This window comes from Prinia subflava, chromosome 4 (assembly GCF_021018805.1).
Source record: "Prinia subflava isolate CZ2003 ecotype Zambia chromosome 4, Cam_Psub_1.2, whole genome shotgun sequence".
Classification (NCBI taxonomy): Eukaryota; Metazoa; Chordata; class Aves; order Passeriformes; family Cisticolidae; genus Prinia; species Prinia subflava.
Window position 1 is genome coordinate 762,866 of NC_086250.1, and position 27,813 is coordinate 790,678.

Below are 27,813 nucleotides of genomic sequence, written 5' to 3' on the forward strand. Positions count from 1 at the left end.
AGCCTTGGAACTAAAGGAGGAGAAAGTCTGGTTGGTTTTTAAATTTACAATTTCATTGAAAATGAAGGCATGGTAGAAGACAGCACAAATGTTTTATCAGTTGAATTTCTGCCTTTGTGGTAGGAAGGGTACAGAAGGTGGGTAAAGTGTTTGTCTTTTGCAGTAAATAATCATAATATATTTTGTATTTGTGTGTGCATTTACTATTTTTAGGAGACATGAGGTGCCCTTGGAGGTAGGAGGGTGAATTAAAATGGGATTTCAAGTTCTTGGGAACTTTTACTTCATGGCCAAAAGTTCTTGGCAACATCTGTATGTGAAATGTTAAACTGAATTTACTGTCTCAATTCATAGGTAAAAGTAGAAAGTGTTTGCTGTGAATTATTTGCTGTTTGATTTAGTTAATATTTTAGGAATATTGATCTGGAGTCCTGGTCATAATGTTTGGAATTTTTATTTATGTTTTAGAACCTTTAAATTAGATCTGTGCTATTGTTATGTTCGCTGACTCTGGCACACTTTAAGCTGTGTAAGATTATCTTACCTCTTAAAAAAGAGGTTTTTGGCATGAGAAATATCAACTTAAAAAATTCTTTTTAATGTGTTTTGTCTTCCACTCCTCTCCATCTGTAAATATTGGTTATTTCCATCAAACATTGGTCATCTTTGTTTTAGCTGTAGCAGTTGGCTGTGTCAGCTGATTTTCTGTGGAAGCAGTAGCAGTTAGGGTACATTATTTAGCTGAGGAACAATCCCTCTTTCTTGCATTCTGTAGGTACCTGAAGAGTCACCCCATCACTTAGCCCATTGCAGCTGGGAACGATGGCTGAGAGCAGGAAAGCAGAAAGCTGTTAAACCACCTCCTAGTTTATAGTCCCTCTCAGGAACTGGAGAGCATTTCCAGAGCAGTAAACTTCAGCTGTTCTCAGTCCTGAAACACTTAAACTTTGAATTCACACTGGCAAAGATGAATACTGATCAGATGAGCTTTGCTAATAAAACCAGAGCTGAGCAGGGGGCTGCTTTCCAGCCAGAATGGGGCTGTTTATGCAGATCAATGCAGAATGAGATGTGTGAGTTTGGCTGTGCTCTTAAACTCACCTGTCTGATACCACCCAGGAAGACAGAGCTAATGACAGCTCAGGAGTAACAACTGAGGGCTTTCAGTAGCCTCTCATCAGGTAAACTCCAGGCCTGTGCAGATGAGAAGGTGCAGTGTTCCCTTCAACCTCAGCAGGCTGCTTTTGAAATTTATTGAGTTTTTGTCATTCCTCTTTTATACATTAGCACATTTGTTTGTAACTGTATTAAAAGGCAGCAGATTTGCAAATCCTGTGTCAGGCAGAGATGAAAGTCAAACTTACTGAAATACACTTCTTATAGTCTCTTAATATGGGAGAAACTCTTGGTGCATTTGTCACTTTGGATGTGATTCTGCTTCAAAAATGAAACTACTACTTATTTTGGAATTCCTGTACACCTTTGATGGGCGGGCAAGTTGTATGTGGGTTTTTTCACTGTGAATATAGGAATTCATTATTTGTGTTTAGCTTTTTGGTTAAAGAAAAAAATCAAGATGAATTATTTTGCACAGTGTTGCATTGGGAAGGTAGCCAATTTCATCTGTTCCAGATCTTGATGTGAGTTTGTGGGAAACCTTTAAATGCATTTTCTCTCTTATACAATAAATGAATCCAGTAGGATTTTAGATATGGTCATGAAACACGTATTTTGTACAAAACCCACAAAATAGACCAAAGTCTCTCAGTCAGTAACTCACAGTGCAGGAAGTGGTCTCCAGTTTACAGCATATCACATAACGTTCTCTTTGTGTTAGGTGAAAGTATCCATACTTACGTGCATTATATACAAATAACATGTGTTACGTGTCTTAACTAATAATTTATGTCCTGTAAATAGCCCTTTGGTTCTATAAGAACCAGACACACTGACTTGTTGGCTAATTCTCTAGAAAAGAAAATTTATTTCCTCTTCTCAGTAGTGTCTCTTGGGTTGTTGTGGAGATGCTTTTATTAGCAGAGTCAAATAAATCAGGACTGTTCTGACAGTCAAGTTGCATTAGGTCTTATAACTTCTTTGGAGTTAGTGAGTTTAATAAGCCAGGCTAACAGCCTAACTTTGCTTTCTTTTAAAAGGAGTTTCTTGATTATCTGATCATGTATTTTGGATGACTTTAAAGAGCCTGGAGGAGTATTCGTTAAAACAAACACTTTGAGACGTTGGAAACATACCTAAATCCAGTACAGAAGAACTCAGGCTCTGTCTGGTGAAATCCAGACTTAACTCTATGCAAAGTGTCTCTTAGGAGAGTACAGATGCCCTCAACTGATGTATAGGTGCCCCCAAAACCAGTATTCCCAATTCCCTGTATTTGGGAAGGAAGGATTGGAGGGGTTTTTTGAAATTTAAGGTGTAGTTGAAAAGGAAATGAAATCAAGTATTTCAGATTTCCCGCAGGCTGGAAATCCCAAAAAAGCATTTCAGAAACACCCACCAACGCTCTCTCCAAAGCCAGGCGTGTCCCCTGGTGCCTGCAGCTGTTCGTGGAGCTGACACACTTGTCAGTCTCGCTGCTGCCACGTCCTCTGGAGCCTGCATCCCCTTGGCAGGGCATTCATTACACTCCCATTTGCTGTGGAGAGCCCTTTCCAGGGGTGGAATCTGGAGTGCTTATGGGGCAGTGAGGAATCTGGCAGCGGTGACAGCCCTAGCTCCAAAAGGCTTCACAAAGCCTGCAGGCTCACAGGGATGCTCTTGTGGCCAGGTCTGAGCCAGGGGCCCAGACACAGGGCTTTACAGTTCAGGGACACACGAGTGTCAGGGTTTGACTGGAAATCTCTCAGAAGTAGGGAGCCTTTTAAGTGTTCCTAAATGCATTACCTCAGGAAAGGGTTCTTCTCTTCCAGGAGTTTTGGTTATTGGGCGCTCTTGCTGACGTCTGCTGGGGAGACCTGGGCTGGGGAGTGCCGGGAGTCTTGTTCTAGGATAAAATACTGTCCAGCTTAATCAGCTTTCTGGAATTCTTGATTTTAAAAAATAGAAAGCCACAACAGCTTAATATTGACCCTCAGACAAGAGCTGCAGGGCTAAGGGCCTGGAACGTGAACCTTTCCTTTGTTTGGGAAACCCAGATCCATCCCAAGGTCGGTCCCATTAAAGGCAGGCATCAAGACGTTCCACAGTCCCAGGACATTCTGCTCCACAAGTCTCCTGGATTCTACCGGAATGTGGCCTTGGCTTTAAAGAAACTAATTAAAAACTAGATACTTCAAGGCAAAAATGTTGGGGTCAATGAATGGATATTTTCCTCCAGTCTTATTTTACTGAATAACTAAACAGATTTAGCCAAATGTAATTTTGCTATTTGGTTCTTTGGAAGCAGCAGCTTTCTGCCCTGAGTTTTTTTACTGCTGCAGTTTTCTCCAATTACCTTTAAAAGCAACAGAGTCCTGTACTATCAGATCTAGACTTAGTGTGCTTTGGAGCAGAACATTGGCAGCTTGTAAAACAATTTTCCACAGTTGCACACAGAGGGGAGAAAAGTCTGGAGTCATTTTCTGTTGTAGGTTTCTTTTGAGAAGAGCAAGGCCTTGGGTTTTGCAGGCAATCCTGATCAGCAGAATAGCTCCATCAAACTTGCTATTCACTGATGCAATTTTGAGCAGTTCTGAAATAGCTTTAATTGATACCTAATTGCAGTTCAAGATCCAAGAGCTGAGGGGGGGCAGGGTGAGAGAAAAAGGATAGGCTTCAGTCTGCTGGTTTAACTTCCAGCATGGATACTGCATTCTTCCTGTCTCTTACATGCTTGGGAACTATTGAATTAGTTTGACTAATAAATTAGTGATTTTTGTAAAAAGTCAAGCCATTAAAACACCTCCCCAAACAATCTCTTCATTGGGATTGTATCATCCTCAGTCCTGAGGTACTTTTCGTCCCAATAGTCTGATTTTGAAAAATGTATTTCCTAGGTAAATGAGCAGAGATAATTTCAGTAGGCAGCCATGTGTGGCTCACAGAACTGGCAAGGGCTGGGCACATCAGCACCATCTGTCCAAAGGTCTGACTGCATACTGATGTGGTTATTGAGGGCTGTTAACCTGTGATTTCTTTTCTAGAATATATAGGTTAAAAATACCTTAAATAACGAAATCTATAGTCCTATCAGTGTTTTATAAGTGTATTTTAGGAATTTGCACACTCACACTTGCTTTTATTTTTCTTTTCTTTCAAAGAAGTTAAACTTTTTTCTCATATTTCTGTTTATTTTTTGGTTGTGTTTCAGGTTAAAAGTAATGTATCTTTTTAGGTTGAATTTAAAAAACTAAATTTGTTTTAATTTTTATTTTCCTGCAGAGTATTTCCCCATACTTCAAAATAGCATAGGCCTTGCATATTCCTGTGTAATAATTAATCTGGCTATTGTGAAATAGGTACCTAGACAGCATTTAGGAATTGTCATAGATAACTGTCTTGGTTTGGAAAGACAGGCGTCTCTAGCAGGGAAACCTGGAGCTTCCCTTGGAATGGAGACTGTAAATCCCCTCCCTCCAAATTATTATAATTTTTTAATTAGGGGCTCTCAGGCCAAGATATGGGAATAGGAATAAGAGTTCTTTACTGGGAATATTAAAAAATACAAATGTAATAGTACAAAACCCAAGTAAACAAAGAAAAAAATCCTGGAAACACTGCCAGAGGCAGAACATGACCTGACACCCTGTTGGTCTCCTGTTTGACTGGAGAAGTCCAGTCAAACCCTCCTGCAGTGGCAGATGTGGCTCTGTTGGAGCAGGGATGACCCTGTAGGACGCTGCAGGGATGCTGAGATGGGTCTGGTGTTCCTCTGGGAATGCAGTGTGCTGCTGTTCTGAATCTCAGCTTTTATCCAGGTGGGAATGCAGAGCACACAGGCTGTGCTGGGCTCTGAATGCCAGGGTTTATCCAGGTGGGAATGCAGTGCACACAGGCTGTGCTGGGCTCTGAATGCCAGGGTTTATCCAGGTGGGAATGCAGTGCACACAGGCTGTGCTGGGCTCTGAATGCCAGGGTTTATCCAGGTGGGAATGCAGTGCACACAGGCTGTGCTGGGCTCTGAATGCCAGGGTTTATCCAGGTGGGAATGCAGAGCACACAGGCTGTGCTGGGCTCTGAATCCCAGGATTTATCCAGGTGGGAATGCAGTGCACACAGGCTGTGCTGGGCTCTGAATGCCAGGGTTTATCCAGGTGGGAATGCAGTGCACACAGGCTGTGCTGGGCTCTGAATGCCAGGGTTTATCCAGGTGGGAATGCAGTGCACACAGGCTGTGCTGGGCTCTGAATGCCAGGGTTTATCCAGGTGGGAATGCAGAGCACACAGGCTGTGCTGGGCTCTGAATGCCAGGGTTTATCCAGGTGGGAATGCAGAGCACACAGGCTGTGCTGGGCTCTGAATGCCAGGGTTTATCCAGGTGGGAATGCAGTGCACACAGGCTGTGCTGGGCTCTGAATGCCAGGGTTTATCCAGGTGGGAATGCCGGGCTCCTCCCCTGGGTGGAGCATCTCCCATGGATGATGGAATTGTATCAGCCCTGCAGGGAGCCTCGATGGCCCATGGACAGCAGAGATCCCCTGCAGGGAGGGTGGGATAAAGAACCCTGCCCCAGCTGGTTTAACAGCTGCCCAGTAACAGAAGGCACCCATCCCCTCCCACTGGAGTTATGAGGGATGGGTTATACAGGAGATAAAGAAAACTCCTCCCCAGCAGAGTACACACTTTGGTTCCATCCTGCAGCCCCAGACAATAACATTTGAAACGTGAGTGAAGTGTTTTTACCCCTCTGCGCAGGCTCACGAGGCGGCGCTGGAGGCCAGGGCCAGCCCCGAGCTGGGCGAGCGCATGCAGCAGCTGGAGAGGGAGGTGGCGCGGCACCGCGACGAGGCCGCCAAGGCGCAGGCGGAGGTGGATCGGCTGCTGGACATCCTGAAGGAGATGGAGAACGAGAAGAACGACAAGGATAAGAAGATAGCAGAGCTGGAAAGGTGAGAGCAGAACGGGTGGTTAATGTTAGACATAGGGCATTCTTCTTGTCTTAAAAATCTTTAAGTGTCTGTTTTGGGAAAGTCTGTTCAGAGTTTTTCTGTCCTTGGTCCTTTATTGTGCTACATTGTTAGGGAAAGGATGCCTTACCATGTGCTTTTTCTTTCCTGCCTACTCAAAAATAGGGCTGGAATAGGTAGAACTAGAAGGGTAGATAGAGCTGTAAGGGAATGCAGAGGGTAGCAAAAGCTGCTCACATTTTGGTATGTTTGTAACAGTTTGTTGTTTTAATACAATAAATTCCTCAGGCATGGCTCTCACAAAAACAAGTAAGAAAATTTTTCAGAGCTTGTGATGCCGTTTACTCAGATTCTTCTGACAAGTGGCCTCATAACTCGGTACTGGTAGGGACACTGATAAACTTTGGCCCAGGTGAATCTGATGAGCAGATTTGCTTTTGTCCAAGCAAAACTTGATTCAGCACTTTTAAACATTTTCTATCTTTCTCTTGGAGCCAGTGGGCTCAAGACTATAATGTCCCAAGCAAAAATTACAATTTGTTATGATTCAATGACATTGTATCACAACTGTAGGTAGTAGATCCTGGGAAAGACCTGAATTAGATTCTGTGTTCTATCATTTTGTCATCTTACAGTGGGCCAAGAGCAGATTTCTGGGCAGTAACCTGCTGTTGGGAGTTTTTTGTTTACCATTCCAAATGAAACATCACTAACTTGGAGCAGCAAAATGGAGTTTTGATTATTCCCATTTGCCTTGTGCCAGAATAGTCTTTCTAATTTCTGCCTTTTCACTCTTCAGCTACTCTACAATTTAGTGTCAGGAAGATTAGGGCAACTAAGTGAGGACATTTCAGGTTCTGCAATCAGTGGTTATTTTTCATGGCTTGCTGATTGTCAAATTATGGGCCCCTCTGAATGATTTGAAAAACTCTTTTCTAAGGAGTCCATTCTCTTTTCCTTGGAATGTACAGAGCTTTGGAACAGTTCAGCTTGCCAGCTGGGTTTCTTCTCTCTTTGTCACTGTAAGCAACATCCTGTTAATTTTCTTTCAGTTGTTTTATTTAGCCAAAATTCTTCATACCTATGGCATAAGCTTGAATACCCAGAAGTGAGGATATATTCTTTTTAAATGCTTCCCTTTTTTCCTAAGTGATGCATTGTTCAGCCCATTGGTACATAATGTAATCAGGAGAACATTCAGGCAGTAGGTTGATATTGTTGAGTGAGTATAGACATGAAAAAGCTACAAGCCATTTGTCTGTGTGATTCTTTCCAGCCCTGTTGGCGTCCCCATCTCAGCTGTGACATTCCCCTTGTCAGCCTCTTTAGGGCAGGCAGGAACCCAGGGAACAGTGCAAGCAGCCACACAGGGGGATGAAATATATTCATAGTGCCCTAATTATTTTTCCTTTTTGTGAGGAACTAACTACTGGTTAGGAAATGAAAGTCAAAAATGTGCATCATTCCTCAGCCTGATTCCTAGAGGAGATTGAAATGGCAGGAAGAGAATTCTCTTACATATGCTTTTAATGCAAGCTGATTTTTTTATTACATTAACATTCAGAAACTAATCATGATTTGGCTTGCAGCATCAAAAATTGAATAGACACAAGTGTCCTAAAAAACGTTTATGGTCTACAAAGGAAAAATAACAAAGAAGAGAAGTTAGGATGGGTCTCCTTCTCTTTTATAGATAGAAGCAATTGCACCATCTTCAGAGTTAGAAAGCAAGCTTTTTCTTGGAGAATGTGCACTTGTAGACATCTGTGAAGCAGTTATTGTTTGTCCTGTTACATGGTAATTTCTTGATGTTTCAGTCACACACTAAAGTCTTACTGTGAAAGCATAAAACCCCCAAACGACTAGGTATCATTCTATAACAATTTGGTAAATACTTTGACTATTCAGTTTTATTCATTCCTTCTTACCGCCTCCTCTTCAGTCTTACAGAAAATTGAGTGGCCCTCTTCTCTTTTTTAACTTATCTTTTCTACCAGTACTGAGATAAGATAGAGTATGGGTTTTTTTCTAATAATTAGAACAGGTATTTCAACTATGTAAAAGAAAAGATTGCTTTTGTCATCATGTGACTTCCAGCAGCCAAATAAATCAAGGGGAGGAGAAAAATCAAAAGAATATTCATGTTCTGTAACTACTCTAAGTGAAAATAGAAAAAGTCTGCATGGTTCAAAGATCTAATCTGGATGCTGTTAGTGTGGTGAATTAGCCAAGTATCAACACCTGGAAGATTTTTCAGGTGGAACTGTAATATAAACACAGCTCTGGAGAAAGAGACAGAAACTTCCAGATACTTATGGTGAGGTTTTGACTGGTAATTTCTCTTTTTCTGAATAATTGTTGGAATTTCTGTTTGACCTCAGTTGTTTCCAACTGCTCCCCCAAACAACTATTCCCTAGAAGCTTACTTACTTGTGAATTTTTGCACAAAGCAGAGATTTTATAATTTCTATTTCATGTATAGGTTGGTCCTGCTTTTTTCTACCATGCTTGTTTATAAAATGTTCTTTCTGGCTGAACCTTTATATCCAGGCATGTTACATGCATCTTTTAGAGCTGGAAGAGTCTTGGTTTCCAGGAAAAAGAAATAGATAATTTTGCCTTTATAAAGTCTTGCCTAAACTGTGGTCCATGCAGAGTGATCTAGAGATTATCTTGACTTCTACTGCTTGTACAGCTGATCAAACTGTGTGCAAAGAAGAGCCTTAGGGCCTGCAGAAGCAATTGTCAGCAAGCTAAACAGCAAATATTGCTGTGCCCATCAGGAGCAGTCAGTGTTCCTTGTGCAGCAGGATGAGAAGAAAAATGTCACATATAGAGAATAACTGTACTAAAAAAATTGGAATTTTTCCAAGGAGAGGCTCTCTTCCCTGTAGTTTTCCCTTTTGCTGGTTCTATGTGACAGCTGGACCATATCCTGTCAGGCAGAGAGAAATGGTATCCCAGTTTCATCCACAGGAGAGATGTGTCTCTATTAGGGAGGTGTGCACAGAGGAACAGAGAAAGGGGAAAACAGTAGGGAGAGGAAGATGACATTAAAAGCTGAAAACTGTTCTTTTAACCTTTTCAGTGCAGGCAAAGCTGCCTTGTGCTGAAGTTAACCTAAAGAGGGAAATGCTTCCACTCTTCAGTAGCTGTTGCAATTACTGAGTGGGAGAAATTGCTTTTCAGACAAAAGATACTGTGTTAAGTGTGGTGCATGCTCTGCAAAAGTTGAAAAATATTCCAGAGCCAGCAGGTGTCCTCTGTGGGGGGAATTTTGCTTTTTCTTCCTGGGAGGTGGGCCCTAAGCCCACATTTCTTCTGTGGGTGAGCAGCCCCGTGAGTTTTGTTTCTGTCGTTATTTGGTGGTGTGGAGGGTTTTGTAGCTGTCTGGTTATTCTCTTCCTTTGTAACTAACTGTTTGCTTTTTGTATTGCCATTCCATAACCTCCTGTCTCTCTGTAACTTTTCATTTGTGTTCTTGCTTTTCCCTCCCCTGTCCCGCCCCGCTCCCCGAGTTGTGTTGTTTTGTTTTGTTGTTTTGTTTGGGGTGTTTGTGACGGTGCCTTTCCTCAGAAAGCGCGGCTCCCGCAAACTGCACCCTCCCTGCCAGGTGTCGGTCCCCCCACCGCAACACCTGGGGGGGTTTGTGTGGGACTTCCTGGGAAAGTGAGTGCCCTCGAGCCTTCTGTTTCCTCCTGGGGCTGCGACGTGCCTGCTGCAGTGCTGCTGCCTGGCTGCTGCCTGGCTGCTGCCTGGCTGCTGCCTGGCTGCTGCAATGCTGCTGCCTGGCTGCTGCAATGCTGCAATGCTGCAATGCCGCTTCTTCCCCAGCTCAGGCAGGACCTGCTGGTGTGGAGCGCGGGCGCTGCTCGTGACTGCAGCCCAAAGGAGGCTTTGCTGCTGTTCTCCCTGACTGGAACCCCACTGAAGCTGTTGCTTTCTCATTCTAATTCTCTTGCCGTGTTTTACCTTTGGTTCTGATCTCTTGCTACCGGTTCTGCCTGAACCAGCTGAAACTCAGTGTTCTTCAAGTGTTCCAAAATGTGTCATTGGTAGAGGTCAGGATTGACTTATTATTGAGTTCTATTGTGGTGACTGTCCTGTGATAAGCAAACAAACAAAAGGTAATGCTCCTTATCTGGGGCATGGCCACCACAGCCTTCAGAGCAGTTTATACACAGCTCTGTTGGTGTGCACATGTTGTGCAGGTGAGAGCTGCCTTTGAGAGGTGGCAGGAGGTATATCTGTATATATTTCTTCAGAAGTGAGCACTGAGTGAATATATTTGTAAGTCCTGGTTCCAGTTGCAGGCTGAAATTTGATTTTCATTTGGCACGCTCACTGTATAAGATAGGTAGTTCTTGTAAGGACACAGGGGTTGTTTTTGTTCCTGAAGGAAACTTTGCTTTGGGAACCAAGGAAGACAGCACTCAGCTGTGGAACACCAGCAGTCCTGTTAAGGACAGCTGGAATTAGTGGCTATTTTAAGAGAGAGAGCTTGGAGAGTTTTCCTGAAAAGAATTTAAGGGTGCCCTTTTCAAGAAGAAACCTTCCAAATTTTGATTTGTAGCAGCCAAAAGGTGTACTCCTCAACTTAAATATTTCTTCTCAACAGTAAATAAAAGATGAAAAAACATTGGAGGGTCTCAAAGGAGTGCTGAAAAATGTGGACAGTAGAATGCAGTATCTTATTTTGTCTGTCTTTAAGACAGATATGTTTGTGTAGTGTTCTGTGAAGGATAGATGGAGAGAGAAATTAGCTGTATTTTCCATCAACTTTACAGTTTCCTAGAATAGTGTAAGGGAAACTGTCCTAGTAAATTATGCCCTAAGCTTAAGTCAACACTTCGAAGCCGAAATACCTACTTCCAAACTGCTACTCGTATCTTGGAATAATTGTCTTTGGTTTTCAAGTTTGTTGTTTCTTGAGTTTTTAAATAGCTTTTTAGGGCATTCCTAAGGGAGAACCACATCAAGGCATATAAATGATTTAGAGTAAAATATATGTTGTCAAGTTAAAGAAAGGTGTTTGTAAAGTCATAATCATCACCATTAAAGTTAACCTTGAGAGATAGGATGGCTATAATTCTGTATTGTCTTAACTGATTATACTCCTCCAAAACCAAATTGAATTCTGGTTCAGGCATTGGAAAACCTGAAAAAATTAAATATTATTTTGAAATACTTCAGTCCATTTTGTTGCCATAAGACATAAAAGCAAATCCAATATATTTATCTTACATTTGCATGGTATTATTACAAGGCAGAATCTCTTTTTGTGTTTTTCATCCACTTCCCTCAAAAATCTGTAGCTTAAGTGAACATTAAAATTTTAAGGTAAATCTCTCAAAACTTAGGATATTTCGAAATGAAGATTGCCTTATAATTGTAATTCACATGTGAAATGATACAATCTTTAACCACATATGAACATTTTTTTCCATAAAAATGCTGCCTTTTGTGAAGGTCACAGCTGAAGTTCTCCACAGAAATCCCCAGTTAGGTTGAACCTGTCATGGGAAATAGCAGCACAACTTTTTAATATTTGGCAAGCAGCTGAGGACAGGGTTTTGTAATGGAAAGATGTGGTCAGGCCATAATTAGTCCAGCTCCACCTCTGAGCACACAGATCTGTTGAATATTAAGATTTTCATAATTTCCAAGCTAGGAAAGGAAGAAGTAATTTCTTTCTTCTCAGCCTTGCTCTGTCTTTGTACAAGATCAGCATTACACCTGAAGTCCCCTGTCAAGTTTCACAGGGGGAAAACAAAAACCATTTCATATCAACAGAACTTCTCTAGACAGATAAAATAAAAAAAGAATAAAAGATGCAGGCACATTTGCTTACAGGTATTTGACTTCAGACATTTGAAAGCATGCTGATTTTCAGAAAGCAAGTGTCTGCCCTCTGGAAGTCAACCTTTGTTCAAGTACCTTAAGAGCAACACTCAGACTCACTAACTGCTTGTGAGACCTACATCTAAGGAAAGAAAAGAGAGACAGAGACACTGCCAGTAGTTGCAAATCCATCTGTAGAGAGCACCAGGTAAAAGCCCCATCACAGTGATTTTATGGTGGCTCCTCAGTCCATCCTCACCTTTTTCATATATTGGGATATTCTTCTTCTTTTGTTCTTTATTCAGCTGTCCTTTATTTCCCATTCTATCTCTCTTCGTGTTTTTGGGAGGAGCTTTGTGATGTTGCAGAAACAGCTGTTCTAAAATACAAGGTCAAAGAACCCTGTTAGTGCAGCCCCTGCCGCGGTGAGAGGTCCGGGCTGGCGCAGGCTCTGGCTGAAGGAGCTCACTGTGTTCTCCCCTCAGTGAGGCACCCGAACCTGGGGTGGATCCCAGTGCAGGAGGCAGCTCTGCACTGCTCAGCACAGAGATTCCTTATCCCACTGCAAGGGGCAGCTCTGCACTGTTCACCACAGAGATTCCTTATCCCAGTGCAAGGGACAGCTCTGCACTGTTCACCACAGAGATTCCTTATCCCACTGCAAGGGGCAGCTCTGCACTGTTCACCACAGAGATTCCTTATCCCACTGCAAGGGACAGCTCTGCACTGTTCACCACAGAGATTCCTTATCCCACTGCAAGGGGCAGCTCTGCACTGTTCACCACAGAGATTCCTTATCCCACTGCAAGGGACAGCTCTGCACTGTTCACCACAGAGATTCCTTATCCCACTGCAAGGGACAGCTCTGCACTGCTCAGCACAGAGATTCCTTATCCCAGTGCAAGGGACAGCTCTGCACTGCTCAGCACAGAGATTCCTTATCCCAGTGCAAGGGACAGCTCTGCACTGTTCAGCACAGAGATTCCTTATCCCAGTGCAAGGGACAGCTCTGCACTGTTCAGCACAGAGATTCCTTATCCCAGTGCAGGAGGCAGCTCTGCACTGTTCAGCACAGAGATTCCTTATCCCACTGCAAGGGACAGCTCTGCACTGTTCAGCACAGAGATTCCTTATCCCAGTGGAGGGGGCAGCTCTGCACTGTTCAGCACAGAGATTCCTTATCCCAGTGGAGGGGGCAGCTCTGCACTGTTCAGCACAGAGATTCCTTATCCCAGTGCAGGAGGCAGCTCTGCACTGTTCAGCACAGAGATTCCTTATCCCAGTGCAAGGGGCAGCTCTGCACTGTTCAGCACAGAGATTCCTTATCCCAGTGCAAGGGACAGCTCTGCACTGTTCAGCACAGAGATTCCTTATCCCAGTGCAGGAGGCAGCTCTGCACTGTTCAGCTTTGCCCTGGCACTGTCCAGCTTTGCCCTGGCACTGTCCAGCTTTGCCCTGGCACTGTTCAGCTTTGCCCTGGCACTGTCCAGCTTTGCCCTGGCACTGTCCAGCTTTGCCCTGGCACTGTTGACCACAGAGATTCGTGTCCGTGGAACCGGGATCAGCTCCTGTGCTAGGCTCAGCCGTGGGCTGCCTGAAGCATGGTTTGTCTGCTAATCTCAGACCAAGGACCTGACCTTGCATCCTCCAGGAAGGACCCTGCACTAGAGAAACACCAGCAATGACAAGCACTGATTGTGAACTTCTCTTGAAGGCTTCTTTTCCTGCCAGTTTTTCTCTAGTGCTGAACTCCTGCTTGTTTTTGTCATTAAATCAAGGTGGTTTTCAAGTACTCCCTCTCATGCCTATTATCTGTAATGAGTATAGGAGTTGTCATCTGCCTTACATTGCAGCAATAATGGGTTTTATCTAGCAGAATCTCCTAATCCAGCTGTTAGATCAGTAGAGTGTAAGAGCTGTGATAGAATTAAAATAATTATAAATGTGAGGAGAAAGAGCACCACATAAATAATGAGCCTAGTCTGCATATCAGTTTCATTGTTACCTGCCTTGACTACATCTCTTCAAAAGCTGTTTTGTAGCTTTGTTTTACACAACATCTTTCAGCAATATGGGAGTATCCATACTCACAGCCTAATGTGAAAGGAGTAATGAAAAAAACCACCCAAACTGTCTTTTATATGAGTGATATAGTAAAAATGAAAGTGGCAGATCCTGGCATTGCCTTGGAGTACAGAAAGAACAAAAGGAATATGCAGTAAGTGCCAGTTAGCCAGTGAAATAATAACTTTAGTGCTCCATTCTGGCCATCTGTGGCTGGGTTTGTGCTCTTAGATCCGTGCATACACATGTGCATGGATGCATACACAAACCTTCTGTCTCTGCCCCTCCATCTCTTCCCTATCCCTCTGAACACCAACCTAGAAAAAAGGAACAGACCAGCCATCATTGTTTTTATCAAGAAAACGTGTCAGAAGGGGTAAACATAAATAGCATTTCTGCTTTGACTGGCACAAGGAAGATCAAATGCCTATTGTTCCCTGTCAGACCGCTTTGAAGGAATGACAGAGTAATAAATATACACAATCACTCACTGTCAAACAAGGGGAATTCAAAGGTTGATTGAAAATCGTTACATAAACTACATCCTAAGTACATCTGAGACAAATGTAGCACACTCATTCCACTCCCTATAATACACAAGCACGTGGAAAAAATGGTAGCTGGAATAACCAACAGCTTTTAAAATACAGGTTTCGTAATTAAAGCGCTTAAGCTTTTGCATCTCATTTTTTGATCTTCACCCAGTGATGTGACTCAAGTCGGCTCTGTGTTTTACATGAGTGAGGTGGTGTTCTAAAGGAAGTGGGTGTCTGGGAGGCTGCCAGTTGGCATTACAGCTGTCCTGTCTGCTGTGTGACTGGTGCACTGCAGCACACACACAGTCCCTGGGCTGTCACGGGCTGGGCAGGGGCCGTGCTGGGCCCTGGAAGGAATTCCCTGGAGGGAATGCTGCCAGTGTGTGTTCCTGCTCCAAGGGAAGGGTGCACAGGAGAGCTGTGCTTGTGCTCTGGGATGAGCATGTCTGGGGGTGGCTCTGGTCCTGCTTGCTGGGGGCTGCAGCCTGGGGCTTGCTGTGCTGCTGAGTTCAATTTCACTGATGGAGCCTGTGGCAGAGCTCTGGGCACTTCCCAAGAGCTGACACTTTCAGGGGCCTGCCTTGGTTTTGGTTTGAGTGACAGCACACTTAGATTTTTTTCCCAAATTTTAATGTGCTTTCAGACATAGTCCTTACTTTTGTTTGGATAAATATTATGATTATTCTAAAAATACACACTTCTAAAAAATATTTTGTACCTCGGTAACAAAACCTTGGAAAAGGGGCTAGCAATTACACAAAATTTATTTTTCTCTGGAAGAAAGAATTATTCCATAACAAAATGGAGATGTAGCAGTAATTATTCTCTGTTTAAAACCCATGCAGCTGGTTAAATAATACTTCTGTAGCACTCAGAAAATTGCAGGTGACCTCAGCATAGTGTTGTACATGCTGTTTTGCCTTCATCCTGTGCCAGCAAAAGATGCTACCTTTACTAGCAGTTGGAAAAACTCTATGGTTAATTTAAATTCTACTGGGCTGTTCTGAGTTGTAGCCTGTATGTTTTTCACTGTTAAACTGAAGAAACAATATCACATTAGTACAGCACAAGCAGGAATTGCAAAAGATCCCTGAAAAACAAAATTAAAGTTACTAATTTTTTTCCCTTACCATATTTATTCCCATATTTAACCAACTGTTTATTTTCACATTTTTGTTCCCTTTTGTTAGATTTGTTTGTAGCCTTGGACTTCACACAGAATTGTTACTCACACATTTTTCTGTGTGAATTAACCAAGGCTTTTGGAACATTAAAATTACTTCAAGATGAAACGCTGAGATATGGTATTTGGCATTTTACATGTCTCCCCCAAATCCCCAAACAATTCAGCCTTTACAGCAGCTGTCCTTGAAGGGCTTGATTTGAAGAACATTGGTTCAGAAGCCAAGGAAAAGCACCTTTGCACTAGTTAATGTTACAGACCAACAACAGCTGCTTATACAAATTCAATACCCTACACGGTTGATAGTAAAATTTATGCCATAAATAAGGACTTCAAATTTCATTACATACCTCCATATACCAAGAGTAATAAAGAATATAGCAGTTAGCCTGTCCTATAGAATTTTTTTTCTCCAGCCCAAATCCTGCCTTTTTAGAGTAAAATTTTGCCATAGGAGAAGCACTACATATGTTGTAAAAGCCAAATTGCTGCTTTGGACAGAAGGACACTTCCTTTTTCTTTGTTCTGTTGACTGAAAAATCATCAAATTTAAAACCAGACTGAAAAGATGTGTGCTTATGTTCCTTGTTGGCTTCCTTGCTGTTATCAGTGAAATTGACTGCAGATGCCTATGAAAGATACTGGAGACATTTGGAAAATAAAAAAAGCAATAATGAACCTATGGGACTTCGTGCTGTACAGGGGACTCCAGCATTTTGTCTTGGTCAGTTCTGCTGTTGAACAATGTTGGAGAGAACTGTCAAAAAAATGCCTGTTTGGTCATTATTGTTTTTAGATTGCACCTTATACGGGAGAACTACATGTCAGGAAGAAGAGGCAGCTGCTTTTTTTGTGTCTCTTTGGAAGGGGTGACTTCAATGTCAAAATTAAGAAAGATGAGCTTTTTGTTTTGACAGATCTTCAGGTCTCAAGGACTTTACTCAGAAGTTGGGGTTTTTCTTTCTCTTTAGTCCGTTTAGAGAAGTTGGAATCATCTACAGGAAAAGTGAAAAAATTGCATGTCTTGCTCATGGAGAGAAAATAAGCCCTTAGAAGACGTAAACAAAGACATTAGGTTTCATCTCAGATACGTGCATTTTCAAAATGTTTGTTACAATTCTGGAAGAAGGGTACTTGTGAATGATGGGATGTAAATCCAGAGTTTTCTTGTAAGGTGGCTTATTTTCTTTTTCCAAGAACTGTTATGTATTGGAGACTATTTTCTCTCAGAAAGTTGCCTCTAATTGAAATGGTGTAATCTAATCTAAAGGTCCTTTATTCTCTTACTTATTTTTCTTTTGTTTTTTTTTAATTAGATGTCTATAAAACATGCAGCTCTGTGTTTGTGAATGATTGTGTGTCTGTGTGTCATTACTTGATTTATATCTGCTTGTTTTGTCCTTTATTCTTGAACTGCTTTATCTCTGGACTCTGTTTTCACAAACTCTAACTCTTTCTCTTTCGCATCTCCTTCCTGGATTTGCTGCGCCCTTCAGCCTCACCTCAAGGTCAGTATCCACTTTTAAAAGGGTGTTTATGAGACTGTCTATTCAGCTAAAATGGAGATCTTACAGAAGATTGCACATCCAATTACATGATTGCAAAATAAAAGATCAGAGATTTGGTTAAGTCTGTGTAGGAGGATGGGTTGAACAGGGTGCATGTTTAGAAGGAAGGAATTTTTATCAAATCATTGTAAATCAATGCTGTTGTGCACTGGGAAGAAGGGGGAAAACTAACCAATGAAGTTTTTAAAGGGAAAAACCTCCAGGAACAGGAAGCTGGAGCAAGACAGATTAAATGTTACTGGTTTTATCTGTTCCTTTAAGAAGAGCAGAGATTGGCCATTAGCCATGTTCCGTGATATGTACACATGCTGTGGAGTGCAAAAATAGTTCCTTTGAAATACTGGTTGTAGAAACTTTAACTGCTGGATCTTTATCATTGCATCTGTGCCTGAAACCTTACAGTGATGTTACAGAACCAGTTTTGGTGCAGCTTTTGGATGTGCTGTGCTGCCAGAAGGAGCCAAGGGCTGAGGGTTAAGGATAAGTGAATTAGCAGAAGACACAAAGTGATAAACCACTGAAAAAACCCAACCAGGAGACAGTATGTTTTAAGTCTTTCAACCATGGCTCATTTTTCTGATTTTATATTTTAAAAGCAGTTGCTAACCTTAGATTTGGGATTTCTGTAGAGTAGCTTGGATTAAATGTCTATGGCCCAAATAACACAAGTCACGATATGTTGTCTGATGAGTCTCATTTGCCTTTGAAAACTCTGCAGTCACGTTGGATTTTAGTCCTTGCTGATAAAGTGTGTTGGTAGAAACCATCCGTGACTCCTGAAGAAGGAATGATCATTATTGTTTCAGGCAGTGTCTTTGCCCAGAAAGCCACTGCTGAATGACTAAAATTCTGAGTTATGGACCAACATCCGACTTTGGTGCTCGTGATTAGCCCTGAAGAATGTGGTGGTGGCTGGAGTCCCCCAGAGCTGCGATGCTGCTGACGCCTCTGGGCTGTGTCAGCGCCGTGACCTTGGTTTGGCACAGGCACCGCGCTTGTGGCCGTGTGCGTGTTTTTCTTCCTCCCACAAACTGGAAAAAGATTGGGAGTTAATGGTGTTGTTGTCATCCATCAATACCTTCCATACTCCGTGTGTCACACTGGCATACTTTAATTACTGGGGAGAGGAGGTCTGGCCTTGAATGACCCCGTTCACGTCCCGAAAAACACAACTGCCAGGAAGCTTTTTGTGCCCTCTGAGCGTTCCCCTCTGAAACAGCCACTGCCTTCTGCTGCAGAGCAGCACCCTGTGGGCCACACCGTGGCTGCCTGTGGCCACCACGAGTGGAGCTTGGTGTGCTGTGGCTGATGCAGTCCTGGGTGTTGGGAATCCAGCTGTCAGAGCTGTTCTGACTGCAGTCCGTATGGCTGGAGGGTGTTACCGTGCCTGTGCTGGAATGAGTGATAAGAGGGGAAGCAATTTTAGGGTGCTGTTTTGTTGTAGTCTTTCTGAGACCTGGTGTGATTTCTCTTTTTACAAGCAATGTAACCATGACTTTTATTTCTCACGTTTAGAGCATAATGTAAAATTTGGCTAGAGAAGATATGGCTGTGATTTGAGGTGACCAAGTGCTAGGATCAGGAACTTGGAAGAGTCTTCTAAGATGTTAAAGAGATTGTCCATTCTGTCCTCAGTTTCTTAGTTGGTTTATTGATTATTTTAGATTACTTTTTTTTTTCATTTTTTAGAATTATTATGGTTAGTTGCTGAGGTTTTCATTTATTTGTTAAAATAAATCAAGAGTGTAAGGAAATAGGTGGAATGACTGCTCTTGGAACTACAAAATCTCTGCTGGCCAGAAACAAAATAAAAAGATTCTCCTCAGGGCAAACAGGAAAATTACAGTGGTTGAAGTACATTGGTTTCTTTCCTAAGCATTTCAGAGTTTGTCTAATTACCACTGACTGCAAGGTATGAAGAAATAGCTGTTCTGTGAAGTTACAGTCTACCTTGGAAGGTATCATGGGAGGCATAACTTTATTTTTCTCTGAATGATGTAAAGCAATTTTTTCAGACATCAAAGCAAATGTGTCTCCTGGAAAAGAACTGAATATGTGGAAAATGTGTTAGGTATGTCTGTCTTCTAACAGGAAGAAATCCTCTGAATTATTTCTGTTCTCATCAAGAGCAGCTTTGCTTACAGTAATCAGTGCAATACCTGTGAATTTTCTGATGTGTCCATTAAGCTTTCATCATCTCCCTCCTGTTGACAAATGCAGTGAATCAGAATAGAACCGTGTAATCCGCATCACTGGTGCTGGTGTGACAGGTACTTACTGCTCAAAGTCTTAAGGATCTGGAGTGGATGTCATGCTGATTCATAGTAAATAAAATTGTCTTGGAAAGCATGGGGATTAAAGCAGCTTTCTGTAAGAAGTTTTTTTGCTGAGCATCTCTGCTGATGACAGCTTCCCATAAAGAACTCCCCAATGCTGGCTGAGTTCAAGAGTAACAAGCCAAATAACACTATCCTGATGTCATTACCTGCAGCAGTGAAAAGAAATAGAAAAAAAAATACCATAAATCCATATGCTCCAGTTCTTCTAAGCTGTTCTTTTGAATATGTGTCTCAGAAGTTGAGATAAAGACTGACTATCAGGTGCTGTAGCAAGCAGCTGCATGGTTTTCAAGGGAAGAATGAGCTGGATTGATAATGCAGAAGGAAGAGTTCCACTTCAAACTGGGTACCAAACAGCTTAACTGGGCAGGAGATATCCCACAGCACACTTCCTTTATTGCTCTGCTTCTACTGTCAGATTCTCTGTTAGTTTAGATCACATAACTGATTGTACTGTCTGTCGTATTTTAAAGCAAGTAATTCAGTTCTTGGAAGAAGATTTTCTGGATTTTTTGCTATAATGAGGAGAATTTGGTGCTCTAGGAAGTAATAATTAAATACTGTAAACGTTATTTCCACAAGCAGAGTGGCTTCGTGATTAGATGAGTACAGGCTGGTGGCATGAATCCAGGTAAAAGTCTGCTAGGAGTGTCCATGTAAAATTACATGTCAGCATAGCCACTCAAGTGTAGCCTTATAAAATCAAAGTAAAAACAAAATACTAAATCTGAGGGGATTATTTCAGTCCTTTTTCCAGAGTCCTAAATGTATATTAAACAGAACATGTCTAACCACTGAAGAAATATTTAAAATGTCATCCTTCTCTAAGAAAATAGCAGATAATGTTGCATAAAATGTTCAGCAAGTCCAGGAAACTCAGGGTGCTATTCAATAATTCTTTTAAAAAGCCAAACCAAAGCAGCAGAGTACTTAGTGGCAGGCATGTAGTCTGTGGTACCTGTGGGCTCTTCACTGTGCTGGAAATGCCTTTGCAACTGGCCTGTGTGCTGGATCTGGGCACTGACAGCGTGCCAGGGTGGGCAGCAGAGATTTCACTGCAAGTGATAATTGCCTGGCTCTTTGGTTCCATACCTCCAGAAGGCTCCAGGGCTTCACTCCACCACAGTGCTGATCATTAACCACGTCAGGAAGTGATAAAAGTTGGAAGTGTGTTGAGTCAGCAGTGGTTTTAGCTCAGCAGAGACAGAAACTTTGTCTTCAAAGAAGTTTCCATTGAAATTTCCTTGCCTGTCTCCAAAATACAGCAATCTGTAGTAGTTGTTTTCTATTCAATATATGTTTCCTGTAATTCTACTTAGAGCAAAAATGGCTTTGTGGAATTATTTACACTAAGAAGTACTCTTTTTTCAGAGTTATCTGATCCTTGTAAGTGAGGAGAAATACAGCATCTTAGAGATGATAGAGGGAAGGGAAAAAATGAAGGCATCAGGCCTGGTGGTGGAGAGTAGGTCACAAAATAGAGCTGTGGTTTTCCTTAAAACAACTCACTGGTGCAGCCTTTCAAAGCTGCTTTAGGTATAGTGATTATCAGAGCTTTCCTCCTCTGTTCAGAATGGAGTCTGTACCTTTTCTGTCACAAGTCCTCTTGCCTCATTTGGCTGCATCTTAATTAAGCAAAATTATTCACAGCTGCACATCCTCTCAGAATTCTCACTTCTGCAGTCTCACATGATCTAATTAATTTCCTACTACCTGCTGAAATTAATTTAATTATGTGAGAAAACGATGAGTCGTTTTTCTCTTTGTGTTATTCCTTTGTTTTCAGCACACATATTCCCAAGGTGGGCAGGTTTCCAGTGGGATTTAGAGCTGAGGTGGCATTGGAAAGACAAGTGACATGGCTCTAGGGAGGATTTTTGTGTGTCACAGTATGCTGTGAATTTGGAAGAGGTCTGAGTCAAATGCTCTGAGAGAGAAATCCTTCACAATTTCCTTTTTTTTCAGAAATAGCAAAAAAGGGGGAGTTACCATATTATTTGGACCATCAAAAGACAACATTATATTTAGAAGACATTTTAAAATGTGTCTTTATCTTTGTATATCCCAAAGCTAACAAATTACATAGCATGTCATCATCAGAAGATTAAATGAAATGGTCACTCAAACTTCATGCAGCATTAAACATTTTGACTAACCCATGTGTGTCACATCACATTTAGTCTAAGGAATAAAATCTGAAGGGTATTTTTCCTCTTTAATGGCTAACTTTGTGTAAAATTTTAACCCCCTAAATGGCTAGGTTTTTATTTCTGTTAAAATTCTAAAAGCCAGGCAGTGAGTGTGTGTATCTGTGGTAAAATAGTCTTGGTGCAGATGGTTCCGTAAGTGCCAGTACCACAAGCTTTAGCAGGCCCTGCACTCAGCAATAATGCAATATTTACAGAGAGGGCAGGGCTTTTAAAAAAAGCTGAAAAGCATGAGCAGCTCAGTAGCTGCTTTTCCTCCTTTTTTCTGGTAGGGACTCCTTTCAGATCCCTGGACATGATGGTAGAGTGTGCAGGAGTGAAGCATTACCCACGGGATTGTTAGACCCAGGCACAGGCCGTTCAGGCAAGCTGGAAATGTGCAGGTTGATGGAACTGGGTCAGATAAACACAACTTTCTGAGGGAGCCACCTGAGGGCACAGCGAGGACTCTGTCTATCATCCTCAAAGCTTGTGCCCGGCAGGGAGGGTTCCCCTTGGCTGGCAAACATCCCAGCCGTCCTCAGGAGGGATGAGAAGGAGGAGCTGGGGCACTGCAGGCCAGTCGCTGGAACTCCACGTGCTGGGATGTTCTTGGAGCAGATCCTCCTCCCAGAACCTGAAGGAAGAGAAGGTGACAGTAACAGCCAGTGTGGGATTTACAAATACAAACCATGCCTGACCAACCTGATCGATTTAGTGATGAGTGGCTCAGGGGGAAATCAGCAGTGTTCAGTGTCTTTTTAGTGATGTGGATGGTGAGACAAAATACACCTCCAAAATTTCTAGAGAAGGCAGTCAGACTTTTCTCAGGCATGTTCAGTAAAAGGTTGAGAGGCAACAGACACAAATTACAACCTTTTCTTATGTAAGTGCCCTTGAGATAATTGTCAGGGACACAGGGATCAGTCAGGTACTGATCCATTGCCCAGGGAGGCTGCAGGGTCCTCAGCACTGGAGATAATCAGAACTCATCTGAACAAAGCTGGGAGCAACCTGCTCTAACTTGGCCTTGTTTTGAGCACGGTATTGAACCAGGTGATCTTCAGATCCCTGCAAACAGAATTGACCACCTGTGGTAAGTTAATCTGTGTTCTTTGCTAAACTCTACAGGTTTTGTGTGGTTTGGGTAAGAATTTCTACATATTAGTGATCTGATTAAACAGGGCAAACAAAAATGGTCTTGTTACTTCATAGCATTGTACAGCTGTAAGGAAAGAAAGAAGAAAAATTATGGGGATGGGGAAGCAGGACTCACTGCATTTTATTTCTTGCATAATTCTACATGTATTCTTGGTTTTTAAACAATTTTGAAAAGAATTGCTGCTTTCTGGAACACAGTATTACTGTGATATAGGTCAGGGTGGTCTTAGTAGATTTGTCTGATATTTACTCAGACATATTTATTTCATGCTTTCTAATACAGCTCTCCCCTTGTACCTCATCCCTAAGCACAGATACTCTCAAACTTTATTGCTGTGAATAGAATCAGAGAAGATAAAACTGGAAATTCTGTTTCACAATTTTTTGGATGTTTTTTCTAAGCTTTTCTTGCTGATGAGAGCTGACTGGGACAGTGACCTTCAATCAGATTCACGGTTTCACGTCTGTAGTTACCAGGTTTGCTCTTATGTCTCATCATTCGGGCTGAAAGAACCATCTTCCATTTGCAGTTTTCACTTTTTGTCGCATCCTTTATCTTGCTCAGGACAAATAAATAGAGCATAGTCGAGGCTGCATTTTCTCCTCAGCTCACTTGTTGAGGCAGCACTTTGTGCTGTGAGATTTTCAGCTGGCTGGGAAGTTATTGGTCACACGTTGAGTCTGCACCAGTGCCTGGACTGGAACCTTTTGTTCCTGTGTTACTTGTGAAGTTCAAGTTCCATTTCTGACCTGACACAAGGTGTGCCTCAGCTGAGGGCGTTCAAACCTCGTGTTTCAGATGTGCTTTTCTCTGCTTTACTTATCAATTTCACTGCATTACTTCACTGCTCACTTAGCTCATGTTTTCCATCCTCATTCCTGTGAAACCAGCTTCCCTAACAGGCCTATGCATCATCTCTGCAAATAATTCCTCATCTTTTGTATGAAAAATACGTTAGATAAGCAGAGATATTTATTACAGTCATACAGTTTGTAGATTCAGTGAACAGTTCTATTGCTATCAGCCAGTTAATTGGAAATCGTTCTTAATCACCTTATTGCAAAATGAAAACAAAATTTCTTATCCATGAAATCCCAAGTGGGCTATTAGAGATACTGCAAGATAAAAACATGCTTAACATTCTTAGGCTAAAATTGAATTAGAAAGCTCTTTTTTCCCCTTTCCCTTTCTCTTCTATGGCTCTCTTCCCTTTCATTGTTCTTGCAGGGTGGTGCATTCAAGTATTCCCTCCTTCTGCATATCGTGTTCTTCATCTGCAGACAATAGAGGGTCCTTCATACTGGAATATGGCAGCTTTTCTTGATGGTCTTCTTGAAGTACCCCAGGCAATTCAGACAGATTTAATCAAGCTCTCAGGAACTTACTTAATTTCCTGCTTATCCAGCAGATGGGCCATTCTTCTTAATTAAAAGAAATGGGTTTTTTTCACTTCCTTAGAGAACAAAATATTTCCAGTTGTCACTTTCTGTGCAAGAGTGAGTAATTAACTCCCATCTCCAAGGGGCAAAGTGCCTCGTGTCCCTTTAGTGACCCAGCACACTCTTACCGATGCAAAGTGCTTTTACATGGAACATTCCTATGTTTTCAGGCTTCTAATTTCTTTAATTAGTTTAAAGGGTCGGCACACTGTTAATTTCTTCCTTACACCAGTCTGCACAAGCAGAAAACAGGCAATAAGAAAAAAGCCCAACACCACCTTCAAAGGAATTTCATTTGATTTCTTGAAAATTCCAGAGAGGAGGGAGTGTGTTGTGTGGTTTCTTCTGCATCTTGGAATAGTAGTTTCTTGAATTAAAGGTAGAGAAATTTTATTTCTAAGTAGAAAGGGACTGGAAAGCTCCTCTTGTCTTTTTGTAACCTGTTTCGACTATAGCCTCATTAATATTAATTAGATTTTCAACACTCTTTACATCTCTCAACCTCCAATGTCTGTCTTCATATAAAAAGATAGTTGGTATATAAAAAATATATTGTATTTGTGTTAGTAATACTCTTCTTGACAGCAAAGGCTGTTGTTTGCTGATACTTCCTAATGATTAGGAGTCCTCCCCAATTACTTGGAAAATCAGTTCACTGAAGGGAGGCAGAAGATGTCTCAGTGGCATCCTGCATCAAGGCTGTTGCCCTGATAGGGAGATCAGCTCAGTGAAAATCTTAATTTTGCCTCACTTGTCTCAAGGTCACGCAATAAAAAATAGTTCACTGGTGTAGTGTAATTGCCTAGATAAAGAATGTATCTTTCTGAATACACACTCCAGACTTGAGCTAATTTAATTAGCCAACCTTCTGATCTCTGACGATATCAGTGAGTATATTTCAGATATCTGACACGTGGGGCATCTTGTTGCTGCAGGTTTTTCATGTGCTCCTTCATCGTATATTAAAAATTAAAGTGTGTATTCACAGTACTCATGGACATACTTGTTCTGTGCCAGATCCATGTCTGTGGAATGGTGGAAATCCCCCCTCAAATGCATGAGGCAGTAACCTTGTCCCTGCCTTAGCAGGGCTGTTAGAGGCCTCTCATGCGGAGAGCCTCAAGCACGTTGCTTTACATCCCTCACTGAGTTCCCCACAAACGCAGAGGTGTTCACCTGCAGGACGTTGCTGGCTGTGCTCTCCTGGCAGGGCCAGGCTGAGAAGGCAGAGTTGCAGCAGTGTCAGAGGAGGGCCGAGCCCGCTGCACTCTGCAGAAAGGCTCTGCAGCCCTCTGGGGGGTATTTATTACAAATAATGCTGCTGTCCCTGTGTGCCAGGCAGCCAAAAGTCACAAATCACCCCAGCAGGCACTCTTCTCACTAACCCGGTGTGGGCTGTCAAACCAGGGGTTCAGAATGTATTTCAGAAGAGGAGACACCTCTTAACAACTGTTTGCTAAGCACTGAAAGGAATTCACCAGCCTTGCATTCTGAGAGGCTCTGTGCTCTGTTCTCTGCCACAAAGTGCTCAGCAGTGGGTCCCAGCACAGAGCTGTGTCCCTCCTGCCTCAGGCTGTCCTGGGGAGGGAGATGCTGGGGCTGGCTGAGGAGTGTGGTAACCTGGCTTTTCATCAGCCCCATCCTTCTGTATTCTTTTCCCAGGATGGGCTCTGGCAGTGGCCAGCTTTGGATCAGATTTTGTATAACTTCTTTGTAGTTAGCACAGCAGCACTTTCCAGTTCACATCTGTATGGAAAGTCCTTTAGAAAGATTCTTCTTGAAAACAGTTTTTGTTTTAAGTAGATGAGCTAAATTATATCAGATTTTTATTTGGGCATCTCAGTGATGTAAAATCATCAGTTTTTTAGCCCCTAAATGGACAGGTTTACATTATTTCAGAATGCTCCTGCTAGCATCACTTCCTTACATCTTCTCTTAAGAGCAAGATTCTGAATGTTCTTGTGAATGTATTTCTTCTTGTGTCAGAAATCCTCATGCACTGATTTACTGCATTCATTGTGCTTTTGGTTTTGTCCTTTGCAACTGCTTAGTTAATACTTTTTGCCTGAAAACTGGATTTTCAGTATTTGTCAGCTTAAATGTGTTTTTTAACATACAGCTATCGATAATAATGATACAACGGAATAATAATGTTCAGCTGTTATCCCAAATTCCTGCAAATTTTTAGAAAGGACTTTTCTCTCTTTGTAGCTTGTTTACATATGTATAGATGTTTTAAGCTACTCTAGCATGGTTCTTAAATGCCTAATTTTAAAATTTTCTTCTCCTTACATTTTTTTTTTTGTTTGGTTATAATGGCTAATTTTTACATTTGATTTTTGGTTTTGATTGCCATTTGTATTTGGTATTGTTCTGCATGGAATTATAAGATCGCATGCCCGTCTGAAAGAAAACAATTGTTGTATTGTGGTTTGTTTTCTCTTCTGGCTAGTGGGACTGCAGTTAAAGACGTGTGTTATCTTAGATCACAGAAATACCCTCTGAAACCTCAATAAAATGCCATTCATAAGGAAGATTTTATTGCTGTTTAGAAAACCCTTTTTTCAGCCAAATGGTGCAGGTCTCTGAGCAGAGAGGGGCTGGCTGTGTGTGATCTGTTCACAGGGCACTTGGTTTGTGAGCTGGAGTTCAAGGTGGAGAGAACAGCACCTCTGGGACTTCTTCCCACACTGTTAGGGCCAAATTCAACTAACCCAGCATGCTGCAGGGGAAGGAACCCACACCAAAGCCTAATCAGCTGTTTTATAAATGTCATTTTTGGCTTTGCATCTGTTTGCTCAATTAACAAAAGCAGGGAAAAAATACAACAGAACAAACTTATTTGTTGAACTACTAAATGCTTTTATTAAGGTCCTTAAATGATTAGTATTTTTCTTAACAAAGGAACACCCATACCACTATGTTACAGGTTTATTTCAGAGTCACCTGAAGTTTGTGTTTTTAATGTTCCTAGCGACAATAAAAAACAAAAAGTTGCAAGGTTTTAAGGTTAAAGGTTTCTTTTCTAGTTCAATTGCTATCAGCTTTCAAAAATAGTTATCAAACCTGGTGTATAATTAATTTGGTATTTAATCTCTGAAATTTCATTTAAAATTTTATACTGTTATGAAATTATGGTAATGTATTCATAATTTTCATCACAGAACTTGCTTCCCAGGAAATAAGTGTGGAGAATTTAAGTAGTTGGGAAGAGACACATTCATTTTATTAGTCTTTTTTTTAGCTGCACATTATCTGCACAAATAGGTGCAAAGGATTTTATCTACAAAACTGTAATTAGAGATTAATGGAAACATGAGGTGCTATAGATGTTTACCAGAAATATTTAGAGTGCCTTGTTGTATTTGGCCCTGTCTGAAAGCAAACGTTTAGTTTGCTTCATTTGATATGGACTTGTTGCACTAAAACAAAG

The 27,813-nt window shown here is 41.7% G+C and overlaps 1 protein-coding gene across 6 annotated transcripts in view; it reads left to right on the top strand.

Moving 5' to 3' along the window:
• The window catches only part of ERC1 (ELKS/RAB6-interacting/CAST family member 1), a 250,634-nt gene that overhangs the window by 103,163 nt on the left and 119,658 nt on the right, over nt 1–27,813 (top strand). For all 6 annotated transcript variants that reach the window (XM_063395072.1, XM_063395071.1, XM_063395073.1 and 3 more), the window contains one exon: nt 5,851–6,044. In XM_063395072.1, the coding sequence (XP_063251142.1) occupies nt 5,851–6,044 (194 nt within the window). The remainder of the gene's footprint in view (nt 1–5,850; nt 6,045–27,813) is intronic.